The sequence below is a fragment of the Loxodonta africana genome, chromosome 1, assembly GCF_030014295.1.
Source record: "Loxodonta africana isolate mLoxAfr1 chromosome 1, mLoxAfr1.hap2, whole genome shotgun sequence".
Classification (NCBI taxonomy): Eukaryota; Metazoa; Chordata; class Mammalia; order Proboscidea; family Elephantidae; genus Loxodonta; species Loxodonta africana.
This window is the reverse complement of record NC_087342.1, coordinates 159,178,631-159,203,133: the sequence shown is the minus strand read 5'-3', so window position 1 is coordinate 159,203,133 and position 24,503 is coordinate 159,178,631. Positions and strand designations below refer to the sequence as shown.

The window sequence follows — 24,503 nt, the reverse complement described above, 5'->3', positions numbered from 1 at the left end:
CTAGTTGAGCCATGACTAAGGTGAAATGGTTGATGAATGGCAAACTTTCAGGGAATGAAAGATGTAAGATCTATGTAACTCATTAGAAAAATAAAATAAAATCCTACAATAATGTTCAGAGAATTCAGAATATAAATACACATTACATGTAATTTGCACATTAATTAATCTTTGTATTAGATAAAATAATAGAAGCCTCAAAGTAGCATAAAATAGAACAGGCAATTTTATTTTAAATAACATTCTTAACTCTGCCCATTAAGATTACAGTAAATATTTAACAATTTTTATTTTATTAATGAAATTAAATCTTTACATATATGATCAGTTATATAATTTTATTTACAAAGCCAACAATAAAAACTATTCACTATTGTGGAAAAATAAAAACCATTTTGATAAATGAAAAAATTTTAACGCCAACAAAGACAGAAAAATCATCTATTTATCTACTATGATCTAGAACAGTGACATACCATTAATATTTTATACCATATTGGTTACTTTGGTATCTGCTGAAACATTATAAATAATAAGGTTCTTAAAGAAAGGTTGAATAAAAAAAAAGGTTGTGTGTTCAATATTTTGGAAGCTGAATAAACAAATAAATAAAACTAATTGGAGTTTATGGTCACAGAGGATTTGCCATTTTTCTTCCTTTGGCCATATGAAAATGTGTAAGTAGAAAATAACCGATTGAAAAAAATTCCTTAATTTAATATTATATTACTATTAGCATTAACAATAATAATGCTTAGTCAGTAATTATTTTCTGTCAGGATATTTTGTTTGTAACAGACAGAAGTAGATTCAAACATTTTAAAATATAAACTAGAGTTTTAAATGGCATATGAGGAATTATGTAAAATAGTATTTTTAATATTTGAGATTTATTTTACTATTATATTCAAATCAATTAAGTTCCTGTTTTGATAAATAATAAATTGGTGCTAAAAAATTGCTAGGTTTCAAATAACTACCCCAAGAACTATTTTTAATTTACTTTTAACTAAAAATCTTTAGAAAATAAGAATACCTATTTTTTTTTATAAATGTTTTCATTGTTGGAAGAAAAGGTTCCAAAGATTTAAATACGTTTATAGATTCCCCTACCATTGGAAAAAACATCTATTTATTACACTGGTATTTACAACTATTGATATAAAAAGTGAAATTTGGAAATGCAAACTGGGTCAATTAAAGAAAAATCTTATTTCAATGTTAAAATGTTATATTCAGTACCTACTATCAGTAAATTTCATTTTCTTCTCTCATTCTTGTTAACAGCTTGTTTCAGAATAGAGTATAGCAAGCGCTGACTTTGCTGGTATTCTTTTGCACCTGTAAAGGCATCCCTGACCTCCCAAGCCATGTAAACGTTTTCTCCTGTGGGGGAGATGGGGCCCCTATCTGCTTGCATAAAGGGCAAGGGCTTAGTAATAAAATAAAAAGTACTTCATAAATTCCTGTATTTTAGATTCAAGCATTCTCCATTAATTTTCTTATGTATTTCAAAATAAAATGCATGATTTATTTTCATTTCTAACACTAAGAATGTTTCCTCTTTTTTTTAAACGACCACATTTTAAGCTTCTGCTTCATGTGTATAAATACGTCACTTGAAATCTAATAACAGAACAAATGAGTCCTTTCCCAGAAATGAAAGGTATCAGGAATTTTATTCTTAACTCAAATTCAACATCTGGAAACAAAATAAACCTGAATTGTATAATTTTTAAAATTATAATGTGGAAAAAAAAATTCTATTTACAAAATTTCATATTTTTAACTGAATTGTGTGTATAGGAGAAGGGGCTTTACAGAGGTGGGGGCTGGTGAACTGAATTTTTTTGTAACCACTCACCTTTAACTTTGGGAAAAAATGCTTACTATATAAAAGGGAAAGATCATTACTCCTCTGTTACAGAAGATTTTCTGGATTTGAGAACAAGGTCTTTAATGGATGAAGAAAGCTCCTGAAGCTCTTTACGAGTGGTATTGGTGATATCTTCTTGTTCTTTGTCTAGTCCCTCACTCAAGGGATCATCTCCCTGCCCAGTCTTCTTATTTTGACTGACCAACTGCTTTACAACCAAACCTTGGTACTTTACCAAAAGAGTATGCTGATCCTGTGAAAAGAGACGAGAAAATATGACTTAACTTTCTGAAGAGCAGATTATTAAAGTAGGATTTGTTCAACCAATACACATGGATGGTCCTCATCTTTACAACATGCTGGTCATGTAAACAGAAAGCCATTCTGGCAAGGTCCCTGCTCTCAAAGAATATACAGTTCAAGGGACATAAAACATGAATACAGATCAGTTTAATGTAAGTTGACTTAGCTAGGTTCTATCATGAAAAATGAAGTGATATGGACATTCAAAGAAGTCAAATTACTTTCACCTAAAAGAATTCTCGGAATAATTTGTGCAGGACAAAACTTTTGAGCTGCTCTTTGAAGGACAGGTTAAACCCGAATAAGCTGATAAAATGAAATGGAAGATCTGACACACTGTGTCTTTTCCAGGGCTTAATTCTAAATTCAGAATATTCTTTATCATGTATCTTACAGGATCCTGAAAGGTTCTTGAGCTATTTAAAATCAATATTCTCGAGGTTTGAAAATCAATCCCCTAATTCACTGTTGGCATTCTTGGGAGCCGCGGAGTATTCACAATGATTCACATCTATCCACACAAAATATGCAGCATCTAAAAGCTTTAGAAGTTTCAAGTGTACTGACTATGCAATACCTCTGGAATTTTACTGTTAAGAAAAGCAATGATCTGTGGAACGCATCTTCCAGGTGCATGGAGCATGCTGTGTGTTAAGAACTGAAATAACAGGACTGACGTGAGGTGCAGTATAAGAGCAGGGTCTTCCGTGACTTTGAGCTGTTCTGTCAGTGCTTGCCGATGTTGGAACAGTATCTGTCTAAACAAAAATAGATTCACAGAAATGCAACATCATGATTAACAAGTTCTCAACAATTTGAAGTCTTTCCTCTGTATTCTTTAGTTTCTTTACTGTAATTATCTACTTCCATAAACAATGTAAGAGACATTTTAGATATGGGACACACACACACCTAACCCAAAACTTCATGGACAGACTAGTATGCTAGAAAACAACAGACGAAGCTGTAGAGCAATGGTACAAAAAGTATGCTTTGTGTTTTGAGCTGTTGGGGCCCAAGTAGATCTGCACTGATTTAGATAAGGTTTCCCATAAACGGAAAGCCCCATGGTGAATGAAAAGTTGCTGGACTTGATCAACTATGGGATTAAGGAATTCTGGTACGCTAACAAGAAGAGTCAGAGAGGACACCTAAGTGCATTAAAACTCTGCATATGCTTGAAGGTCGACAGCTATTTGGATACAACAGTTTTCTACACAAAATTCAGATAGTCAAATTCAAATTTCATAAAAGAAATGTCAAATAAATTAATAATATAGATTTAATTCAGGAGATCCTGGGTGGCACAAAAATGGTTAAGCAATAAACTATTAGCTGAGAGGTTGGCATTTTGAACCCACTCAGAGATGCCTCGAAAGAGATGCCTGGTCATCTACTTCTGAAAGGCCACAGCCTTGAAAATCTTAGTTCTACTTTGCGTACATGGAGTCGCCATGAGTTGTAATCGATTCAATGACAAGAGATTAAATGCAGTGTTACCTTTCTCTTTTTTTGTCTCCCTTTTTCACCATAATATCACAAGCTTCTGCTGCAGAATCCAGACAAGAAAGAAAATCTTCTATGCTCTGAAAAGGTATTTAAGACTATAATTTACTTTTTTATACTAGTGCCTAAGAAAAACAGCCATTTAATGTTTTTGATTGTTCGCGTTTGTGTGTGTGTGTTTGTTTAACTCCCGAAATAAATTTTTTTTTTTAAAAAGGTCACTGTCATTAAATCGAATATTGCAATTTAGGACTAAAGAGGGTAAAGTACCCTGCCTTCGTCTCTCCCTTTGCCTACCTCCAAAATAGTTATCTGAACGCAAAATAGTAGTTTTAAGTTTGGTTTACGATCATTCTGACAAAAATCTACTTGAAGGTTTTATAACACAAACCTCTAGCCCTGATATCTAAATAGAATCAAATTTTACTTACCTTTTCATTCAGGGAGTTATGGAGTTTTGTGAGAGCTACTTTGGTTTCTTCTGATAATTTACTTAAAATCTTTTTTCTTACCTGTAGGGGAAAAAATTTTTTTTTGGCATTGTGCCTTTGACATGCGATGGATATGAGATGAAGAAAAAAAAAATTACTATAACAATATGGCGCCATGGAATTTATTCTTGTTCTTGGATTTTAGATCTCAAACTAGGTACAAAAATATGCTAGAAATAGAAACAATACATACTAGAAACATAAAATCAGAGTTAGCCAATTGCCAGTCAGCACAGAGGCCAGATCCAGCCCTACTCCTCCATCCTGCTCTAGCAATGTAAGATGAGAACTAGAAAGAGGGCCACTGACCTTGTGGGAAGTACGGTATTGGGGGTAAAAGGCTACGGCCTTTTCTTTTTCATAGGGGAGGGGGAAAAGAGTGTTTTTCTCTTTCCAATACCAAGTGAGGGCCCCCCACACAAAAAGATCAGGGATGTCTGTAAGATGGGGAGACTGGGTTCTTGTTTCATGGCTGGATACTTGTTTATGCTGCATCGTGTGTGGAACCTTTTCAGCACCCTTCTCCACATACATGTGTCCCTTGAAGTTTGGTGACACTCTTGACCAAAGTCCGATAGCTGCTTCTAGGGAAAATTTCTGAAGGAAGAGGCTGCTGGAAATGGTTTGGCCAGCAGGCCCTAGGGGGCAGATGGGGATGGGGGTGGGGAGACTACTGCCTACCTTCCCCCATTCTACACCAATCCTGTGGACCTTGAAGAGCATGGAAAAGGACTTCATATATTTCCTGTAACAGAGGCTGGCACAGGGGCAGGAGACATGGAAATGTCCAGGCAGCTGGGGATTCATAAATCAAGCTAAAGAGAAAAGTAGCCCAGTACTTTGCTGGAGTAGGAGGGAGAGATAGATGAATCTCTGTTTGAGGGATTGGAGGGAGGTCCTTACTATGACAGTCATGTGACACTAAATAACACCCCAAGGCACCAAACTGTACCATTTATGTGGTAAACACCACATTAGCAGTGGCCACATGCGTTAGACTTATCTGACCTGACCTAGGATCAAGGGCAATGACATTCAGCCAGTCACATGAAGACACTTAAGCCTCCCTCATTTTTCCTGTATCTCCAACCTTAACAAGACCTAGGAAATTAACGAGGCAGAGGAGAAGGAGTCACTGTTGTTATCTTAGGGTCACATTACACCTTTCCCCTTTAAAGCAACTGGGAGCCATAGTTTTAGTTAAATTGTAAAAATGGAAGAGATGAGCTCTGAATTCCGCTTAAGATTAGAACTTAAAAGAATGAACTGGAATTAGTCTAAATATTGAAATGAGATGGTATTACTACATAAAAATGTCTGCAAAGTTATGGAATCTGGCCAGAACGTTATTAAGGGACTCGCAATTCAGCAAGAAAAAGGGATGTGATATTAACACCATTAGAAACAAAACAAAACAAAACTGTTTATTCCCAAGTAATTAGGATTGGTTTAATCAACTGGTTATATTACCAATTCTGCTAGCAACTGTATATACATTATATTAAAATTGAAGTGACCTAAAAATCGTTTCAATTTTTTCCCCTAAAAACTCTCATCTTTTATTTTCCTTCTGTACTATTTCAAATGGAATAAAAGTAAAACATACTCAGATTTCAAAACACAACACATCAAGAGTGACAAGAACATCAGCAACATACTTCATTTGTAATGGCTGCAGGATCCTCTACTGCCATCATTAAATCCGAAGCTAAGAAGTTGAAAATGAGGTTAGTGATATCAGTACAAACTGTCTTCAGCAAGTGCTTAGTGAGAGCAGCCTGTGTATCATCTGTAAAATAAAGGTCCTTTATTAAAAATAAACTCCAAGGAAATTAAGAAAATCAATGAAAAAATAGTATTAAGTATACCTGCAAAAAATTTCATCCCTTTTTCAAATAATCTAATATTATTGTATAGGTTTGAAACTTCTTCTTGCAAGTCCTTGATTGTGCGTTTTCTGCCAGTTCCAGTAGCAGAAGAAGTTGAAGACAGGAACACTGAACGTACTACCTCGAGATAATTTTTATTAAGAGGTCTGTGCACAAGAAAAATATATTAGTTTATTAGAACATACTGCGATTTGTGTTGATAAGAAATTTTTCTATGAAAATAAAGCTCAAGAAAATATCTCTACTTTTTTAAACAAGATTTAGAAAATAGTTCACTAAGAATTTGTCCCCTAATCCCAGAAATTATAACTTAAACAGATGATTTTTCTCAGTTTTTAAAGTACCCAAAGTTAATGCATTAAAGACAACAAGAACAACAACAAAAACTCTACAACTCAAAACAGATTTTTAAAGGCAACTTGGAGAATATTAAACCCAAAAACCAAACCCATTATCATCAAGTCGACTGGAGAACACTACACTACCAATCTGTCCATTTTCAGGAATTATAACTTAAATTAATAAAAGATAACGTATATTCTAAAAGATGATTAGTAATAACTATTTCTTTTTTTCACATATGAAAATATGACTCTGTAATATATTCATGCACAAAGAATAGTCACTTAAAAAAAAAGAAAAAAATTCTCACTACTAAAGCTCTTTCCCTAAAAACTAAAAGTTATACTCACTGGGCTCCTGCATTGCATTTACAAAAGCTTACCTACGTGGATTAACGTGAGGGAGGACCAGGTTAGTAATGCTCAAGTTACTCAAAATTTCTTTTAATTTTGTATAAAATAAATTTAGATTGGCTCATTTACAAAGTAGTAAAGTCTATAGCTATTCTCTCTGAGGTCAGTTTTTTACTTTATTTTCTCCCTAAAAGTAAAAACAAGGAGCCCTGCTGGCGTAAATGGTTAAGTGCAAGACTGTTAATAGAAAGGCTGGCAGTTTGAACCCACCCAGCAGTCCCTTGGAAGAAAGACCTGGCAATCTTCTTCCGCAAAGATTACAGCCAAGAAAACCTTATAGGGCAGTTCTACCCTGTAAAATGGGATTGCTATGAGTAGAAAATGACTTGATAGCACCTAACAACAATACAAAAGTAAAACTTGATAGCACATAAGAACAGTACCAAAGTAAAAACTGTTTACCATTGTTGAATTAAGATAGAACATGGTCTTTTCTTCCTTTTAAATGTTGTTCTTCATGCTATGGAAGAGACTAGTTAGTGATCAGTACTGGTATTTTTCTCCTCGACTGCAAAATCAGTGAATGAGATCACGGCCAGGTTCTTGTCATTTATTTCCCATACTGCCTTGTCCAAAGCACTTAACAAATGTCAACTGAATTGCCTCTGCAGGTAAACAAAATCTGGAATTTTGGTGGCTAGATTAAATTCTAAATTTTGAAAACACCTAAAATAAAAGTTTTCTATGATCTCTGGTGAAAATTTTATCTAATAACCTTCTGAATTTCTACCATAAAAGAGAAAAAAATACATTGCTATACTTGCTTTATTAAGTATTCTGCAAGTTCAGAAATAAACTCTTCGGGGGCATCTTGTATGCGTTTTCTTAAAAAATCTTCAATCTCTTCCTGGCACATAAAAGTGATCTCTGGCTTCTTCTTTCCTTTAATAGTCATTAGCAATAGGAAACAAACAAAAAAGAAGTAAGTAAGGTCCCACTAACGTATTTAACCTGATGGATTCATTGCCTACTAGAAAGACGGATGTTAATTTTTTTGGTCCACAAAATTGTCATATGCCAAATAGTAATAAAAAGAATTTTATTACTAGTTTTTTACTATTTATTAGAATTGTGTTAGTATTTATTTACTATTTTATTACTAAATAGCATATAGTGATATTTCTTTTGAGTGATGATTTCCTAACTTCACTTAAAAATGACTGTTTTCTTATGGGTCAATCAGAAAATAATAAAAAGATAATTTTTTTCCCTCTTGCCTGGATGATACAAATATAGTTGGAAATCTTTTAGAAAAAGAGCAATTTCTCTTAAACAATGACTAATAGGCAGAATTTTCTTTTTTGTAAAAATGAATATTAAAATCATATCATTCTTGGAATTTACATTAAGATCTACAGGAATAGTCATTTTAACCATGTGAACTACAACTCTAGTTGTAGAACAGTATAAGCTAAATCTTGTCTCCTGTTTAGAAAGGCAGAGATTAAAAAAAAAAATCTCATAATTTTACACTCATAATTTATTTTTGCTCTTAACAAAAATAATTTGATACCAAGGAAAATTTGCTGTGATGGAAATAATTGTGGAAATAACATGCCTACCCATTTATTTGAAAAAATATGGGTTGCAGATAAAGCTAACAATATTCCCACTAGAGAATGTAAAGGTATAAAAGTGATTATTTCCAGCTAAATTAGGTTACTAATCCTAAACGCTAAAACTTAGAAATAAAAAAATAGCTCAAATATCAAATTTCACTATGCATGAAGATGTAAGGAGTTGAGGTCACAGCTTTAGAATAGGTAGGCAAGTTTTATCCTTCCTTTCTTTGATGTGCCTTTCGTCCCTAATCTTCCACACCAAATAGTCTATGATTTCCCTATTCACTTCCTGCGTGCATTTTACAAGTTGTTGAATTATATTTCTTTCTAGTAATCCTTCACACTGAGTTGATCCTATATTATAGCTGAGAATTCAATTTCATCCCCCATTTCAGAGAGTACAATAAAACCTTTTTTCAACAGCACTGAACACTTAAACATTTTTTAGGTAGAACAGTTTTACTATTTTTTTTTGCCCTTCTCCATAATCTATGCACAAAAGTATCACAAGCCTCATTTAATTATTATTTAAAATGAGAGATATTAGAGAGCTATTTTATTAAAATGTCCTTTCACCTCACCACTAGTACCTGTGGGGAACAGGGAAAATCATTCATCAATGAAAAATTAAAACTCATATAAGATAGTCTCTTATTCCTATTTGAGGGGAGAGCTAGCAGTTTCTACATTCTTTTTTTTTAATTAATATTGTTTTATACACAAGTACAGTAGCTGTTTTTACCTATCTTAAGACAGATGAAAGACGATTTTAAATAATTGTGCTTTACAAGTAGTAGGACAGTAACAGCTGAAACCATGCCAGTCCATGTGTACACCTCACAGCTGCCGCCTATTTGTAATGAACTCCACAGAAGCGGTGAAATATCTCAACCTATTACTTGTAGTTTTTTTTCCCCCCTTTTGCTAGAGATTGAGGAGGTATCATGGTTTCATTAGGTTAAAGTTTTTTAAACAAAAGTTAAAGATCATAATTTTATTCAGAAAAACAAGATGTCTCTCCCACACTTAATGTAACCAAACACAAGTCTAGGAAAAAAGAAGGTTCCTATGATTAATTCTCCCTCTTAGATATGAGTAACCAACCAGTTAAATGTTACCATAAAAATTAAACATGTATAAAATTAATGTTTCTTATTGAAATTCGCAGAAATCTAGTTTTAATTAAGCATCGCACAGTAGTGAGGGACCATTAAGATGCCCGTGCAAGCTGAAACTGTGCAAAGTGTTCTTAATAATCAATGGGAAAAATTATGATTGTTCTGTGCCTTTTAAAAATGTTTGTGAAAACATTAAAAGTTTTCCTACTGTTGGTTATAAGTGTATAAGGAAATAAAAAAAAAGTAGTACACTGCAACTTAATACGTTAGAACAATGAGAATTAAAGTGTTTTATTTCTTTTTAAAAAACTTATCGAGGATAATTTGAATGGTGCTTGTTGCATTCCTCATCATTTAACTCACAATATGGCACAAGCATCTCCCCTCTACCTTGCAAACTGTCATATCCCTTTCCAATTCTGGATCCGTTCCCAACACTTTTTCCTTCGGCCTTTCAATGTTGTAAAATGTCTCCAAGAGTTCCTTTAAAGTGAGGTTTTTGTTGGAGTCACTTGCTCTGGAATATCTGCAGCCTTTCTGTCACGACCACTTTCCTCATTTACGTTGATAACTTGCCTTCACGAAGTTCCTCTGGCTGTGTATCAAGAGCCTCTTGAATGGCACCGTGTCACCATTCCTGGTCAGCTATTCCTTTCATTAACTCCATTTATGTTTTATTCAAATTTTATTCCAAGTGTTACCACTTTCCTTTACTGCAATTTCTTCTTTGTTGACCAATTCCCTCATCTGACTCTCCATTTTTGTGAAATGTCATGGGTTATATGGGTTTATCATTGGAACGATGACAAGCGTTACAGAAGCAGCGTGGTTGTTACTGACTCTGACGTGCCCTGCCAAACTAGGAGCAATGCTTGTGCTTTATGCAATTACTCAAGATTTATTACACCCTGGTAACTGAAATTTGAACTGTGTTGTTGGGGACTGGTGTCACTTAACTGAACTGTACTAACTAAAAGTTAGTGCACACTGGAACCATGTAAGGCAAGGACTATTACATGCATCTTAGGAAAACATGTTAAAAAAAAAAAATCACACACACACAAAAGAAGAGTAAAATAAAATACAAACCAGGGTGTGATGACTGAGACTCATCATCAGTATCATCATCTTTTCTTCCTTTCTTCTTTGTCTTTTTAATTTTGTACTCTCTGGCATTGCCGCCACCTCCTCCCTTCACGCTTCCACTGCCCTCTGGTGGAAAATAACTTCAGTTAAAAACCTTCAGTTAATATTACCTAAGTTACCATTTTTTAGAAAATAATGACACTAAATTGTCATACTTAACTTTGGAGCAGAAAGTTACCATTTTTTAGAAAATAATGACACTGAATTGTCATATATAACTTTGGGGCAGAAAAATAATATGCGAAATAAGAAATATTTAGTCTTTTTAAACTTGGTGTTTCCTTATTAAAAGTTTAGTAAAGTCAATCAATAAAAAAAAAAATCAATAAATATGAAATCTGTTGAATATAAGGAACTTACTTAGATAGCCTACCCATTCTAAATACATTCCCCCTCCTCTAATTTCACATCTTTTCTGTAGCTATGTCTGGACTTTTTGTGGACAAATCTATTCTTTCATGTTTTCACATCCTCCTTTTATCTTTCTCAAAAGAAATGTGCCCTCATTTGAGCATCTCTGTTATCACAGCTTAATCAGTATCTCCTTCTAAAAAGGTATTTTACAAATTTATACTTGTTTGTGCCTTCTAGCTTACAAGATTGTCCATGATTACAGCAGACATCCTGATTCACCCACCACCCAACCAGATTATGAGCTTCTTGACAGCAAGGAGTACGTCTCTCATTAATGTTTGTATCCCTGGGCTTAAAGCAATCCTTGACACATAACAGGTGCTCAATAAATGTTGAATGTGAATATTAAATTTCTTAAGTTGAAAAATATCATTGTCAATTACCTACTAGCTAAATAAAGACTAGAAAAATATAATTCATGAAACAAACTCAAATACTGTAAATAAAAGTTTAAAATGTTATTGAGCTATTTCTTTACTATTACATATTTACGTTGAAAAAAGACCTTTAAAGTATCTATTCTACAAAGATAAAACACTTATCCAATAATGCCATTTAAACACTGAAAAATACTGACACTACATTTCTTCACAAAAGATTTGTTTTCTCAATAGTGATTATTAACAGCCTCTTCTAAATTCTAGATTTTATCATAATCTATATTTAAATGTTCTATTAATTTATCTTCCACTTTTATCACTGAAAAAAGTGAATTTGCTTTTACATTTGGTGGTAAGTTTCTTGTGGGGAGGACTTCCATATTTGACATTATTCCATAAAAAAAAAAAAAATTTCTTTTTTTTCCATACAATGTAATTATTACAATATAAAAGCACCATCACCGAGAACAAAATACCAGACAATCTTTCACTTTCAGAAGACATAAAACAGACTAGTTATACTGGCACAAGTGCAGCCGATTGACTAAGGTGAATTTATATCTTCAAGTAACATGATATAATATGCATAGCTGTAAATATTACTATGATTTATTATAGTATTTGTTGCTTACTATTGTTTTCCCAGAAAAACAGGGAAGAATTTCAAAATACAAGGTTTGGCAAGAAAGGTTTTGGCAGAGGAATGAAACTTCCTGAGAAAAAAGGGAGTGAATTCCCATAGCAACTAAAAATTAAAATTTTTATAACATAAGCCAATGTAGCTGTATTTATTAATGAAAAATGCTGAGTATCTAGTTTAACTTTGATATAACATTAGTGAAATTGTTCCTACTATAAAAAGTGTAGGAAAAAATCATGTTACTTTTCAAATCCAAGTTACCTGTATACCAGTACTACCTAGAAAAATTTCCAAAGACTCTAAATTAAAAAAAAAAAAAAAATTTCCTTGGGAAATGCCCTAAAATATGCCAACTAGTGCTTTAGGCAAGAGGGATACAAGAATAAATGAGACGGACAAGGTTCCCAAACAATAAAACACCACAGCGATAAAGGTTATGCAATAAAACTAGCAAGAAAATGTGATGGAGAGGGGCTGTGCTACTTTTCTGGGTAGCTAGGGAGACCTCGCTGAGGAAGTGGCATTTAAGTGAGTTCTGAGTGACAAAAAGGGACCAGCTACTTGAAGTTTCAGGGAAAGCATTCAAGATAGAGGGAACGGCTAGTGCAGAAGCCTTAAAGAGCTTGGCAAGTTTGAGAATCAGAAAAAAGGCTGCTGGGCTGGAACTTAGAAGATGAGAATGATAGATGGGTAACATCATGATATTAACTTAGTTTTATAAAAGAAAACATAGAATAAGTAATCACCTATATTTACATTTTAATAATTAAAATTTAATTAATTAACAAAAGATTTGGTTGATATTAGAAGTCCCAAAAATCAAAAGTGAACCAAGAAAATAAGAGGCCTTTCAGAAGTCCTGGTAAGTACAAAGTTCACTGCAATAAATGAAAAACTCCTCTTTGAATCTTCCTGTTAATAATAATTCATTACCTGTTGCTTTCCTTCTTCGTTCATCTTTTTTATCCTTTTTACTTGTATTAATGCTTTCTAAAATGGAGATTTGTTTCAGATCTTCTTCAGTGATTAAATGAACAGGATTATTTTTCATTTCCTGAAATAAAACATTTTTTTTTTGGTAGGCAAATATATATAGCATTTCAAAAGCACAAAATAAAAGCTCTTCTTCTACTCACTTACATCCTAATTATTCTCGTTTGCTTTTGTTGCTCCGAAGAGCGTTGTCTCACAGCTGCTACCCTGAAGCTGTTTCTGCTTGCTGTGCCTGGTACCTATTACCAGCTACTGAGAAATCCTATCTGATCACTGAACAACTGGCTGCACAGCATCAGATGCAATCTTCTTCAGCTGCTAAGGGCTAGTTCTACCACCCCTGAATAGGTGGCCCATGCCCCTTTTCTTTTCCGGATTCCCGAGTCTACTGCCACTTGGACACTTTAGATTACCAGAAAGGTAACTCTACTTTCCATCCCCAGTACCACCCAAATAACCACACATGAGTTGCATACCAAGTCGTATTAACTTTTTTCCTTGAGACTCATTCTTGTTAACCTCTGCTTTTAAAAAGTTTGTGTTAGCAGAAATGAGGTTCAGGAATTGATTCTCCTGAGCAAGGCTTCTATAAATCTAATGACAAAGTATATTTTCATGGTAAAAACGCTGTTATTTTCTTTTCAGTTTTCTAAAGAAACATGTTTAGAATGTTGCTAATTCAAATAACAAAACTATCTTTTTTCTGAACTTATTTTTATGGCTGGGGAGGAGCAAAAGAAAGAAGAAATTGATGACAATGTTAAATTTTTACTTTAGGAAAAGTTCACAAACAAATATGAAAACTAAACCCAAACCACTGCCATCAAGTCAATTCCGACTCATAGTGACCCTATACAACAGAGTAGAGCTGCCTCTTAGAGTTTCCAAGGGGTGCCTGGTGGATTCAAACTGCCGACCTTTCGGTTAAGCAGCTGTAGCCTTAACCACTACACCACCAGGGTTTCCAATTTAGGTTTACTGACATTCCGTTTTTGTTCTTTCTACTCTTCTCTGCTGCTTTTCATGCCAAATGTAGAAAACAATCTCATTTTTAAAACGGCTTAAAGAGAGTATACCAAAACAAAATAAAAACCTGTTGCCACTGAGTTGATTCTGACTCACACCAACCCTATAAGACAGAGCAGAACTGCCCCACTGCGTTTCCAAGGAGTAGCTAGTGGATTCAAACTGCCGACCTTTTGGTTGGCAGCCAAACACTTAACCACTGCACCACCAGGATTCCAAAAAGAGTACAGATAAATACAAATCACAGCGAAACCTGTGGGAACCAGAACTTGACAGGACTGCCTCGTTTTTCTGGGTCTCACAGTTTTCTGCATTGGTAAGGTGCAGTCTTATCACTTTTCTATTGCTTGTTTTGGTGGCAAATATTTGAGTTTTCATTCTCTGACAGATTTCTGCCTTATACAGGTTCTGACTTTCACAGGTTTTATTGTATTTACATATTTAAAAGCCCTCATTAATTTATTAATGGTATAAATAAGATAGCTTGCTTTACCTATGAGGGCAGACTTTATAGGTAAATGGTGCTGCAAACTAGAAACATGAATTAAATAGTTCAAGTAGACCTAGCACGGCCCCTACGTCAAAATGCTTTGACATCAGCTGCTTGTAAGAAACTAGTCAATTTTGATAGCAACAAAAAAGTTTTTTCTTCAATAAGTTAGCCTGTTTGCACACTACAAACAGGCAAACTCATGCAGCTCTGTTAGATTTAGTAAATATATTGTGTACTGATTGACAAATATGCTATTTATACACATAGCCCATAGATCCTACTTCGGACATTTTAATCTTTTAAAGTTAGATCAGTGCCCTCAGTTGACTTAACTGTTAAGTGTATAATTTATATGATTTGAATTTATAGAATCAGGTCTCCAAATTCTAATTTATATGTTCTGATGGGAAAGAGAAGAACAAATCCAGAGGAGGAAAAAAGGAATAATATTAAATAAAATGATGTCTAATACAAAGTGATCACTTTTGGGTATACTGCTTACCCCATTTTCCCAAAGGCATTAGATGATTCTAATGTGAAAACACTGTTAAGATTATGATGAAAGGAAATCTGGAATACCTTTTCAGCTTTTTGGTGCATCAGTTCACTGAATAGTTCTGTACAGTCATTTATAAATTTTTCACTGACTACAACAGTGTCACTAAAGACTACAGCTGAAGCCTGTTTGCTGAATGCTCTCATCACCTGTTGAAGCAACATTGCAGCATCTTCAACTGATAAAGAACTGGGTAGCAGGGGCTAGAATACAAACAAAAATGAAAACTAAGTATAAATGCAATATAAGACAGATAAACCATTTGCTATCTAAGTTCTCTATATGTTCCAATGGCTTTCAGAACCATCCATACGCTGATAACCTCCCAAATTTCCAGTTTCATCATCACTTTGAGCTATAGAAACATATATCCTACTGCCTACCTAACCTCCCACCTGTATGCCTAACAGGCATCTCCAACATAACACATCCGAAACAACACTCCTGATTTGCAGCTGCCTGCCCCAGATTCCCACCCTCCATCTACTCTTTTCCCATTCTTTCCTCCATTCCAATTAATGGTACCACTCTCCACACAGCTCATCAGGCCCCGAACCTAAAAGTTCACTCTTTCACACCCACAAACAATCCAGCAGCGAGTTCTGATAACCTTACCTACAAAACGTACTTTTTTTAAAGCTCTTTGCACTGTCTGAAATTATCTTATCCTTTTCGTTGTCTATCTCCCCTCAATGAATGTGTCCCTCCTGAGGATAAAGAGCTTGTCTGGATATCATATCTCCAGCAAGTAGAATCGTGCCTGCCATACACAGGTATTTAATATAATTTGTGAATAAATAAACACTTAAATATGGAGTCTTTGGGAACTGGTGTATCCAAAAGAGGGGATTTTCTGCGTTACAGAGACAGTTTGGATCCTTACTGGTAAATAATAGACTGGCCTTTTGTTTCCTCCTTCTCACGTGCACTATCTTTTGGGATAATGAAGGCCAGGTCAACACTACCAGTGCATAGGCAGACTGTGCTAATATGTCAGCAGATATTAACAGACAAGAGATAAACAAATGCTACAACATGCCTGATGATAGTACAATTGTAAATTCTTGAATAAAACTGTGACGAGTTTCATCAATTTCTATGGTTTATATGACAGGATTGACATGACTGACTGATACACATATATGGATTTTTAGAATTCTGGATATTGACTATCCACATGTAGAATGTTACTTTCTACTTCAAAAGCCAGAAAGATTTCAGCAGACAATAATTAAGATTATTTTTGTTGATACAATGACAGTTATAATTTGGCTCTAAAGCCAAGACCACCTTTTATCTTTCTTAAAAGAGTCACTTCTTAGTGAAATTATCACTTGCCATTGGTTTAAATAAAAATTAAAAAGAAAAAGATAAAACATACTGCAATATCAACCCATGTTCCAGAGCTGATGGCTTCCTCTACTGATGCTTCCACCTGATCCACAAGTCCTTGACCAACACAAGCTTGTTTCAAAAACAGGAGCTGTGTAGTCTTGTATCTTTTCTTTACGTAGCTTACAGCATCTGGGATTCCAAGTCTGGACAATGCATCAAATTCTAGAAATATATCAGAAAGTTGCGACAGGGCAAAAAGAACTGTCAGTCACTCATATCTTTTAGCTGAAATTTTAAGAAAAAGTTAAGTTCTAACAAAAGCTATTTTTTCATTGTAAATATATTGTATTCTAATCTGTTTTGGGAATAAAGCATAAAGATATACCACAGCCTATTCCCTGATTATCTTATCTTACCAAATTTTTAATACTAATTATATTTGTATAAAAATTAGTTCAAGTACAACCTCAACACTAGCTTTGTCATTTGCTCTCCAATTGAGGGGGGTGAAAGGAAAACAAATGAGAACTAAAGAGCAATAAAAGCAGAAATAGATGTAAAGGACAGGGTAAAGGTTTAGTGCGAAAATAAGAACTGGAACTTATTTTGCTTATTAGAGTTAATTAAGGGAATGGAATCTATTTTTCAAAATGTTTCATCAGACAATTAGGACGAAGTAATTCCCCAGTCTAACTTAAACTACAAAAAGTTTCAGCATATATAAAACAAAACACAAGGACTTAAAAATTCCATCCATTAAGGTTATTAAAGGTATCCATGTCCTCCAAATAATCTTACTCAAGAAAATTAGTTATAACAAACTTCTAATCCAAGTTCATGTTGGCTGAAGAAACTGAAAAGTATATTGTGAACAGTGAAGAAACCATAATCAAATGCTGGTATCGGAAAATATTTAAATTGTCTGAACACACTAATGACTTATAAGCTGATTATTGATAAGGCAACTAATCTGTTATGTAGTTTGACTTGGGTTATGAAGTTGATTAAAATAAGCGATCTGCATATATATTTTTTTGCTAATTTTTTAACGACTAAATTCAATCAACTTTATCGAAACAATAGCAGAACCACAGACACAGGATTGAGGATAACTTCAAATGTTTATAAATTTTGAGTAACTAATAAAAATGAACACTCAAAAGCTGTTAGTAAAATATTTCTAAGATTATATAATAGAAAAACTGGGCATTTTCATGCAATACAAGAAATAATAATTACAATTAACTTATATGAATTAAAAATACATGAAGTTATAGTGGTATCACCTTATTATCACTGGAAAATTGGTAACAATCAATACCAGCTTTTGGCCTTTCTACCTAACAGCTGTTCGATAACTAAGGGATTAAACTCAGTTCCAAGATCTATGAAAACCTGTAGTATGACTACCTTTATACTCAAAGGCAACCATTATAATCTGCTGGCCAACAGTAAATGAAGTGGCTGTGGACTTCTGGGCTAGTACAATACTTTCTAAGAATGTGTTTAGTGTTAGAAATACATTTTAGTTTCACATAAAAGCAAAATAGTTACTTACCTAGATAGCCATTTTGCCTGAAAAAGGAATCCACCCAAGTACTCTGTGTTCTGGAGTAGATGTCAGGGACAAACACCGCTTTATCCTGTCTCCCACCAACCACGGTGCCTCTTAAGCGTCCACTAGTAACAAGTTCCTCAAGTACAGCTTAAAACAAAACCAAGCGAATGCAAATAAACTAAAGCAGGCATAAATCTCAAAAAGTAAAATACTGTATTTCACAATTTAGATATTCTTACCCTTTTAAAAAGCAAATTAAAGTTTAGGAGCATAATGAAGACATGGTATTTTAGTCAAAACTTTCCTGCCATTTATGAGAATACACAGGTCATAAATCCAGGGAAATTTTGGTAACTGGCTATAGGTGCGGAAGTTGCAACTCAAACTAGTAAATATTAACATACTGAATTTTTTTAGTTTGATTAATTATGGAAAAAACCAGCATGCCATTATTTATCTCATTTTTCTTAAAGTGGGTGACTAAACACTTTGGGCATAGGTAACATGCAATTACTAGTGCTATCAGCTGCAATTTTCTACTGTTAGACAAAGTAAGACATCTGGATTATCTTAGAATTAGCAATGTAAAATAAAACCATGAATATTTTTATAAGTTATTATATTTCCATTGTTTAAACTGAAGCAATGAACTTCAGGTCTACTATAAGAGAAGTATAATTCAGTGATTAAGAGGATGAGCTCTGAAGCCAAATAGCTTAAATCCAAACCTCAACTTTGTAACTTCCTAGTTATGAAACACTGGCTAAATCATTCAACATCTTTACGTCTCCATTTTCTCATCCATGAAATGATAACAGTAACATTTTAATTTTTAATTTGTTTTAAACAACAAAAAAATATTTTTAGTTTAATGTCCATAATCTGGGGGGAAAAAAAACAGCAAATGAAAATTAATTTTTGGTTCTGTGCTTGAATTTTTTGTTTCCATTCTGCATTTTAGTTTCTACATTTGCACAGATATATTAGTTAAAAAATCAAATCTTTGCTTTTAAAAATTAGTTCAGAAAAGCTTGTTGTTGTTGGAGTTTCCCATTGAGGCAATTCTGTTTCCTAGCAACCCTATAGGATAGTGTAGAACTGCTCCATAGGGTTTCCTAGACTGTAATCCTTTCGGGAGCAGACCACCAGGTCTTTTTTCCTGCTATCGGCTCGTGGGTTTGAACTGCTCACCTTTCGGTTAGAAGTCAAGTAGCCAAGCCATGAGGGCTACTTCCAGAAAAGCTTAAAAAAAAAAAAGAACCCAAACCTCTTAAGAGCTTCACAACACATACTCAAAAATACAATAAAAAAATTATTTTGGGGATACTACCATGTTGCTTGAATGCTAAGCATATATTTTTATTGCTATAAATGCTTAGTAAAAATTTTTCTTAGTATAGGCACGCCTCATTTTATTGAGCTTCACAGGTATTGTATTTTTTACAAACTGAAGGTTTGTGGCAACTCTTGCATTGAGGAAGTCTACCGGCGCCATTTTTCCAAAAGTATGTGCTCACTTCATGTCTCTCAAATTTTAGTAATTCTCACAATATTTTAAACTTTATTATTATTATTATCTGTTATGGTGATCTGTGATTAGTGATCTTTGAAATTATTATCATAATTGTTTTGGGGGCGCCATGAACTGCACCCATATAAAATGGCGAACTTAATGGATAAACGTTGTGTGTGTTCTAACTGCTCCACTGACTGGCCATTCCCCCATCTCACTCCCTCTTCTTGGGCTTTCCTATTCCCTTAGACACGATAATATTGAAATTAGGCCAATTAATAACCCTACAATGGCCTCTAAGTGTTTAAGTGAAACGAAGAGCCCCACGTTTTTCACTTTAAATCAAAAGCTAGGAATGATTAAGCTTAGTAAGGTAAGGTAGCATGTCAAAAGCCAAGACAGGCTGTAAACTAGGTCTCTTGCACCAAACCATTAGCCAAGTTGTGAAAGCAAAGGAAAAGTTCTTGAAGGAAATTAAAATTGCCACACTAGTGAACACACAAATGCTAAGAAAGCCAAACAGCCTCATTGCTGATACGGAGAAAGTTTTAGCAGTCTGGATAGAAGATCGAACCAGACACAATATATATTCCCTTAAGCCAACGCCTAATCCAGGGCAAGCCCCTAACTCTCTTCAATTCTATGAAGGCTGACAGAGGTGAGGAAGCTGCAGAAAAAAGTCTGAAGCCAGCAGAGGTTGGTTCATGAGGTTTAAGGAAAGAAGCTGTCTCCATAAAAGCACAAGATGAAGGAACAAGTGCTAATGTAGAAGCTGCAGGAAGTTGTCTAGAAGATCTAGCTAAGATAATTCATGAAGGTGGCTACACTAAACAACAGATTTTCAATGTAGATGAAACAGCCTTATACTGGAAGAAGATGCCATCTAGGACTTTCATAGCTAGAGAGGAGAAGTCAATGCCTGGCTTCAAAGCTTCAAAGGACAGGCTGGCTCTCTTGTTAAGGGCTAATGCAGCTGGTGACTTTAAGTAGAAGCCAATGCTTGTTTGCCATTCTGAAAACCCTAGGGCCCTTAAGAATTATGCTAAATCTACTCTAACTGTACTCTATAAATGGAACAACAAAGCCTGGATCACAGCACATCTGTTTACAGCATAGTTTACTGAATACTTTAAGCCCACTGTTGAGAACTACTGCTTAGAAAAAAACATCCCTTTCAAAATATTACTGCTTATTGCCAGTGTACCTAGCCACCCAAGAGCTCTGATGGAGAGGTACAAGGAGATTAATGTTGTTTTCATGCCTGCGTAACACAACATCCATTTTGCAGCCCATGGATCAAAGAGTAATTTTGACTTTCAAGTCTTATTATTTAAGAAATACATTTCATAAGGCTGTAAGTTGGAATCAACTCTATGGCAATGGGTTTGGCTTTTTGTTCTACAGCTGCCACAGGTAAGTGATTCTTCTGATGGATCTGGTCAAAGTAAGTTGAAAACTTTCTGAAAAGGATTAACCATTCTAGATGCCATTAAGAACGTTTGCGATTCATGGGAGGTCAAAATATCAACATTAACAGGAGTTTGAAAGAAGTTGATTTCAACCCTCATGGATGACTTTCAGGAGTTCAAGACTTCAGAGGAGGAAATAACTGCAGATTTGGTGGAAACAGCAAAAGAACTAGAAGTGGAGCCTGAAAGTGTGAATAAATTGCTATAATCTTATGATAAAACTTTAACAGATAAAGAGTTGCTTCTTACGGATGAGAGAAGACAGTGGTTTCTTGAGACTGAATCTACTCCTGGTGAAGATGCTGTGAGCCACTATTGAAATGACAATGAGGGATTGAGAATATTCCATAAACTTAATCAATAAAGCAATGGCAGAGTTTGAGAGCACTGACTCGAATTCTAAAAGAAGTTCTACTGTGGGTAAATGCTATCAAATAGCATTGAGTGCTACAGAGAAATCTTTCATGAAAGGAAGGATCAATTGACGTGGCAAACTTCATTGCACCCTGATCAGTCAGCAGGCATCAACATCAAGGCAAGACCCTCCACTAGTAAAAAGTTTATGACTTGCTGACAGCTCAGATGATGGTTAGCATTTTTAGCAATAAAGTAATTTTTAATTAAGGTATTGCCTTGTTTTGTTAGATATCATGCTGCTGCACACTTAACAGACTACAGTACTGTATAAACATAGCTTTTATTTGTACTGGGAAACCAAAAACTTTGTGTGCCTTGCTTTAACATAATATTCGCTTTATTGCGGTGGTGTGGAACTGAACCTGCAATCTCCGAGGTAGGCCTGTAATTAAACACGTACTTTCATGCTAGAAAATACAGTGAAATACTGTAAGATACAAAGTAAAAATTATTCTTAATCACACAATTTTTTCAAATCCTTCTATATATGTACATGCATAACAGGATACACTATATTTATATAGTTTTTTTTTTTTTTCATTCCATTCTTCTGGGGCAGCCAATGCTAAATGCTTCATGGGTAAACAGACAGACATAACTGGTATATAAAAACTTTTTAAAACCTGGACATAATTTAGTTACATCAAGTTTTAAGACTAATAGAGGAAAAACATTAAAATTAATAAGCTTTATAATTAACATTCAGTAGCTAATTAAGGACATATAACTTAAGCCAAACTCACAGTAAAGAAGCTGCTCCTGAAATCCATATTTTGAAATCAATGGATTTACTGCTGTAGGCCTTTATGGATAGGAAAAAAGAAAACAAAAAACCTCTTACTCATTGTACAGTTACACATATTTATGAATTAAAAAAACAAACTAGGAAGGAGTTTATGAAAAACACAAGTTAATTTAAAAGGAAAACAAATAAAAAATTGCACCAAAGTTTAAATCTTTAATCAGAATTAAGCTTCTGAAACACCAGGGAAATTATCTATTTTCCCAATCCAGGATCGATTTTTCTTTGCCATTCCACCAAATTTTCACCGCAGATTTAGTGATACTTCACTATTTATTCTACCCTTTACTGTATATTTGTTTTCTTCATTCTGTTCTTTCTATCTGGGAGGATCTTGCCTCACCTGGGAATACTCAGGTCAATGTTAAATATGATTCCATTTTGAAGACAAGTGAAATTATATATGCACTGAAAAGAATTTGGAAAGGTATACTCCTAAATTAGAGTGGATGACTGGGAAGGATCTGTAAAATACTCTTCTATGCCTATCAGTATTTTCAGTAATGACTATGCATTTCTTTTTAAAACAGCTTTAATAAGATATAATTTTAAATACCATAAAATTCAATTATGTTCAAATTCATAAAATTACAAAATTCAATTCCATAATCTTAATGAATTTATAGAGTTGCAATATTATCATTACAATCTAGTTTTAGAACATTTCCATCAAACCGAAAAGTTCCTGCATACCTGTCTGCAGTTAATTCCTGCTGCTACCCCTAGACCCAGGCAACTACTGATCTGCTTTCTCTCTATTAATTTGCCTTTCTAGACATTCCATATAAATGGAATCAATATGTAGTCTCTTCTGTCTGGCTTCTTTAGCATGTTTTTCAGGTTCATTCACTGTGACTCATGTAACAGTATTTAGCTCCTTTCTATTGATGATTAACATTCCATTTTATGGATATGACACATTCATTTATCCACTTATCACTTGATGGATATCTGGACTGTTTCTAGTTTGGAACTATCATGAATAATGCTGTTACGGACATTCCTGGCTTTGTGTGGACATATGTTTTCATTTCTTTTGGGTAGATTCCTATAAGTGCATTTCTTTCATAGTAATTCTGGTTTTTTCTTTTTTTTTAAAACTAAAAAGGAAACTAAAAGAGGGCCTACTTTTTTTTTTCCAACCATAATTTTCTTTTCTGCTTAGCTTCTTTGAAGCCAATTATGCCTGCCCTATAGTTTTTTTTTTTTTTTATAGTTTAGGTTTGTCTGTGTTTTACTTGTATGCATGTAAGTGAAAGACTTTTAGGTATTTGCTATGAAAAAAAAAAAACAACAAAAAAAACCCAAACCCGTTGCTGTCAAGTCGATTCTGACTCACAGGGGTGATTCAAACTATATAAGTCCCGAAAAGAAAAAAAAAAACAAACTTATTGTTGTCAAGTCTATTGCAACTGATAGTAACCCAATAGGACAGAGTATAACTCCACCATAAGGTTTCTAAAGAGCACCTCGTGGATTCAAACTGCCAACCTTTTTGGTTAGCAGCTGTAGGTCCTAGCCACTACACCACCAGGGTTTCCCCTAGTGTTGATTTATTAGGATGCTGTAAGCTTTCTCTATAAAGAATTGGAGAGCAGAAATGGTTGTCTGAAATAAATACTTAAAATCCCTATATTGAGGGAATTTTGACTACATTATTATTTGTACCAAATTCTTATGTGGGTCAATTTGTTTTCTATTAAACTGTTTTACCAATTTTTTTAGCTAAACCATCTGGAATCCCAAAGCCAACTTGTGTAGGTGTTCTGTGAGTTTTGTTCACCTCTGTTTATCTTATAACTATTAAAAACGTCTCATGTTTTATTTTATTGTCTGTGTGTTTTCTGTTCCCTTCTATCAGAACACATTCCTACAAAAAAGTAGAGGGCTCCCTGATGGGGATTTTTTATAAGTTTCTGGGTGCACAACTTATTGTGGGTGTTCAACAAATGCTGAATTGTACAAATTCCTGCCTTTCTTCTTTTCTTTGGTACAATGGAACTTTGCTGATTTTTTATTTCATCTTGTAATATAATTTAGTAGAAATCTCGCTCTTCTCACCTGCTTCTGCTCTTCTTTCAGGCTACTTATGATAATAATAAACAGAAACTCTTTTATGATCATCATGCAGGTGTTTTCTCTGAAGTAAAACCAGGTGGGGTCGTTCCTTAGTTTTAGGAGGCAAATCTTAGCTATATGAAGATACAAGGCATTAATTGGAACTACCCGAAAGCCACAGGGCCTAGCAACATCTTTTGAGG

General features: G+C 34.2%; 1 protein-coding gene across 3 annotated transcripts in view; it reads right to left on the bottom strand.

The window, feature by feature from the left end:
* Positions 1–232: 232 nt before the first annotated feature.
* UFL1 (UFM1 specific ligase 1) overlaps positions 233–24,503 on the bottom strand; it is a 35,011-nt gene continuing 10,740 nt past the window's right edge. For 2 of the 3 annotated variants that reach the window (XM_064289097.1, XM_064289100.1), the window contains exons 7-19: positions 22,184–22,242; positions 18,042–18,188; positions 16,530–16,705; positions 15,172–15,351; positions 13,014–13,134; positions 10,590–10,712; positions 7,585–7,702; positions 6,045–6,211; positions 5,835–5,965; positions 4,117–4,197; positions 3,680–3,765; positions 2,757–2,937; positions 233–2,129 (exon numbers count right to left, since the gene is read on the bottom strand). In XM_064289097.1, the coding sequence (XP_064145167.1) occupies positions 1,911–2,129; positions 2,757–2,937; positions 3,680–3,765; positions 4,117–4,197; positions 5,835–5,965; positions 6,045–6,211; positions 7,585–7,702; positions 10,590–10,712; positions 13,014–13,134; positions 15,172–15,351; positions 16,530–16,705; positions 18,042–18,188; positions 22,184–22,242 (1,789 nt within the window). In that variant the 3' untranslated portion in view covers positions 233–1,910. The remainder of the gene's footprint in view (positions 2,130–2,756; positions 2,938–3,679; positions 3,766–4,116; positions 4,198–5,834; positions 5,966–6,044; positions 6,212–7,584; positions 7,703–10,589; positions 10,713–13,013; positions 13,135–15,171; positions 15,352–16,529; positions 16,706–18,041; positions 18,189–22,183; positions 22,243–24,503) is intronic. The other variant, XM_064289103.1, reaches the window with a different exon arrangement.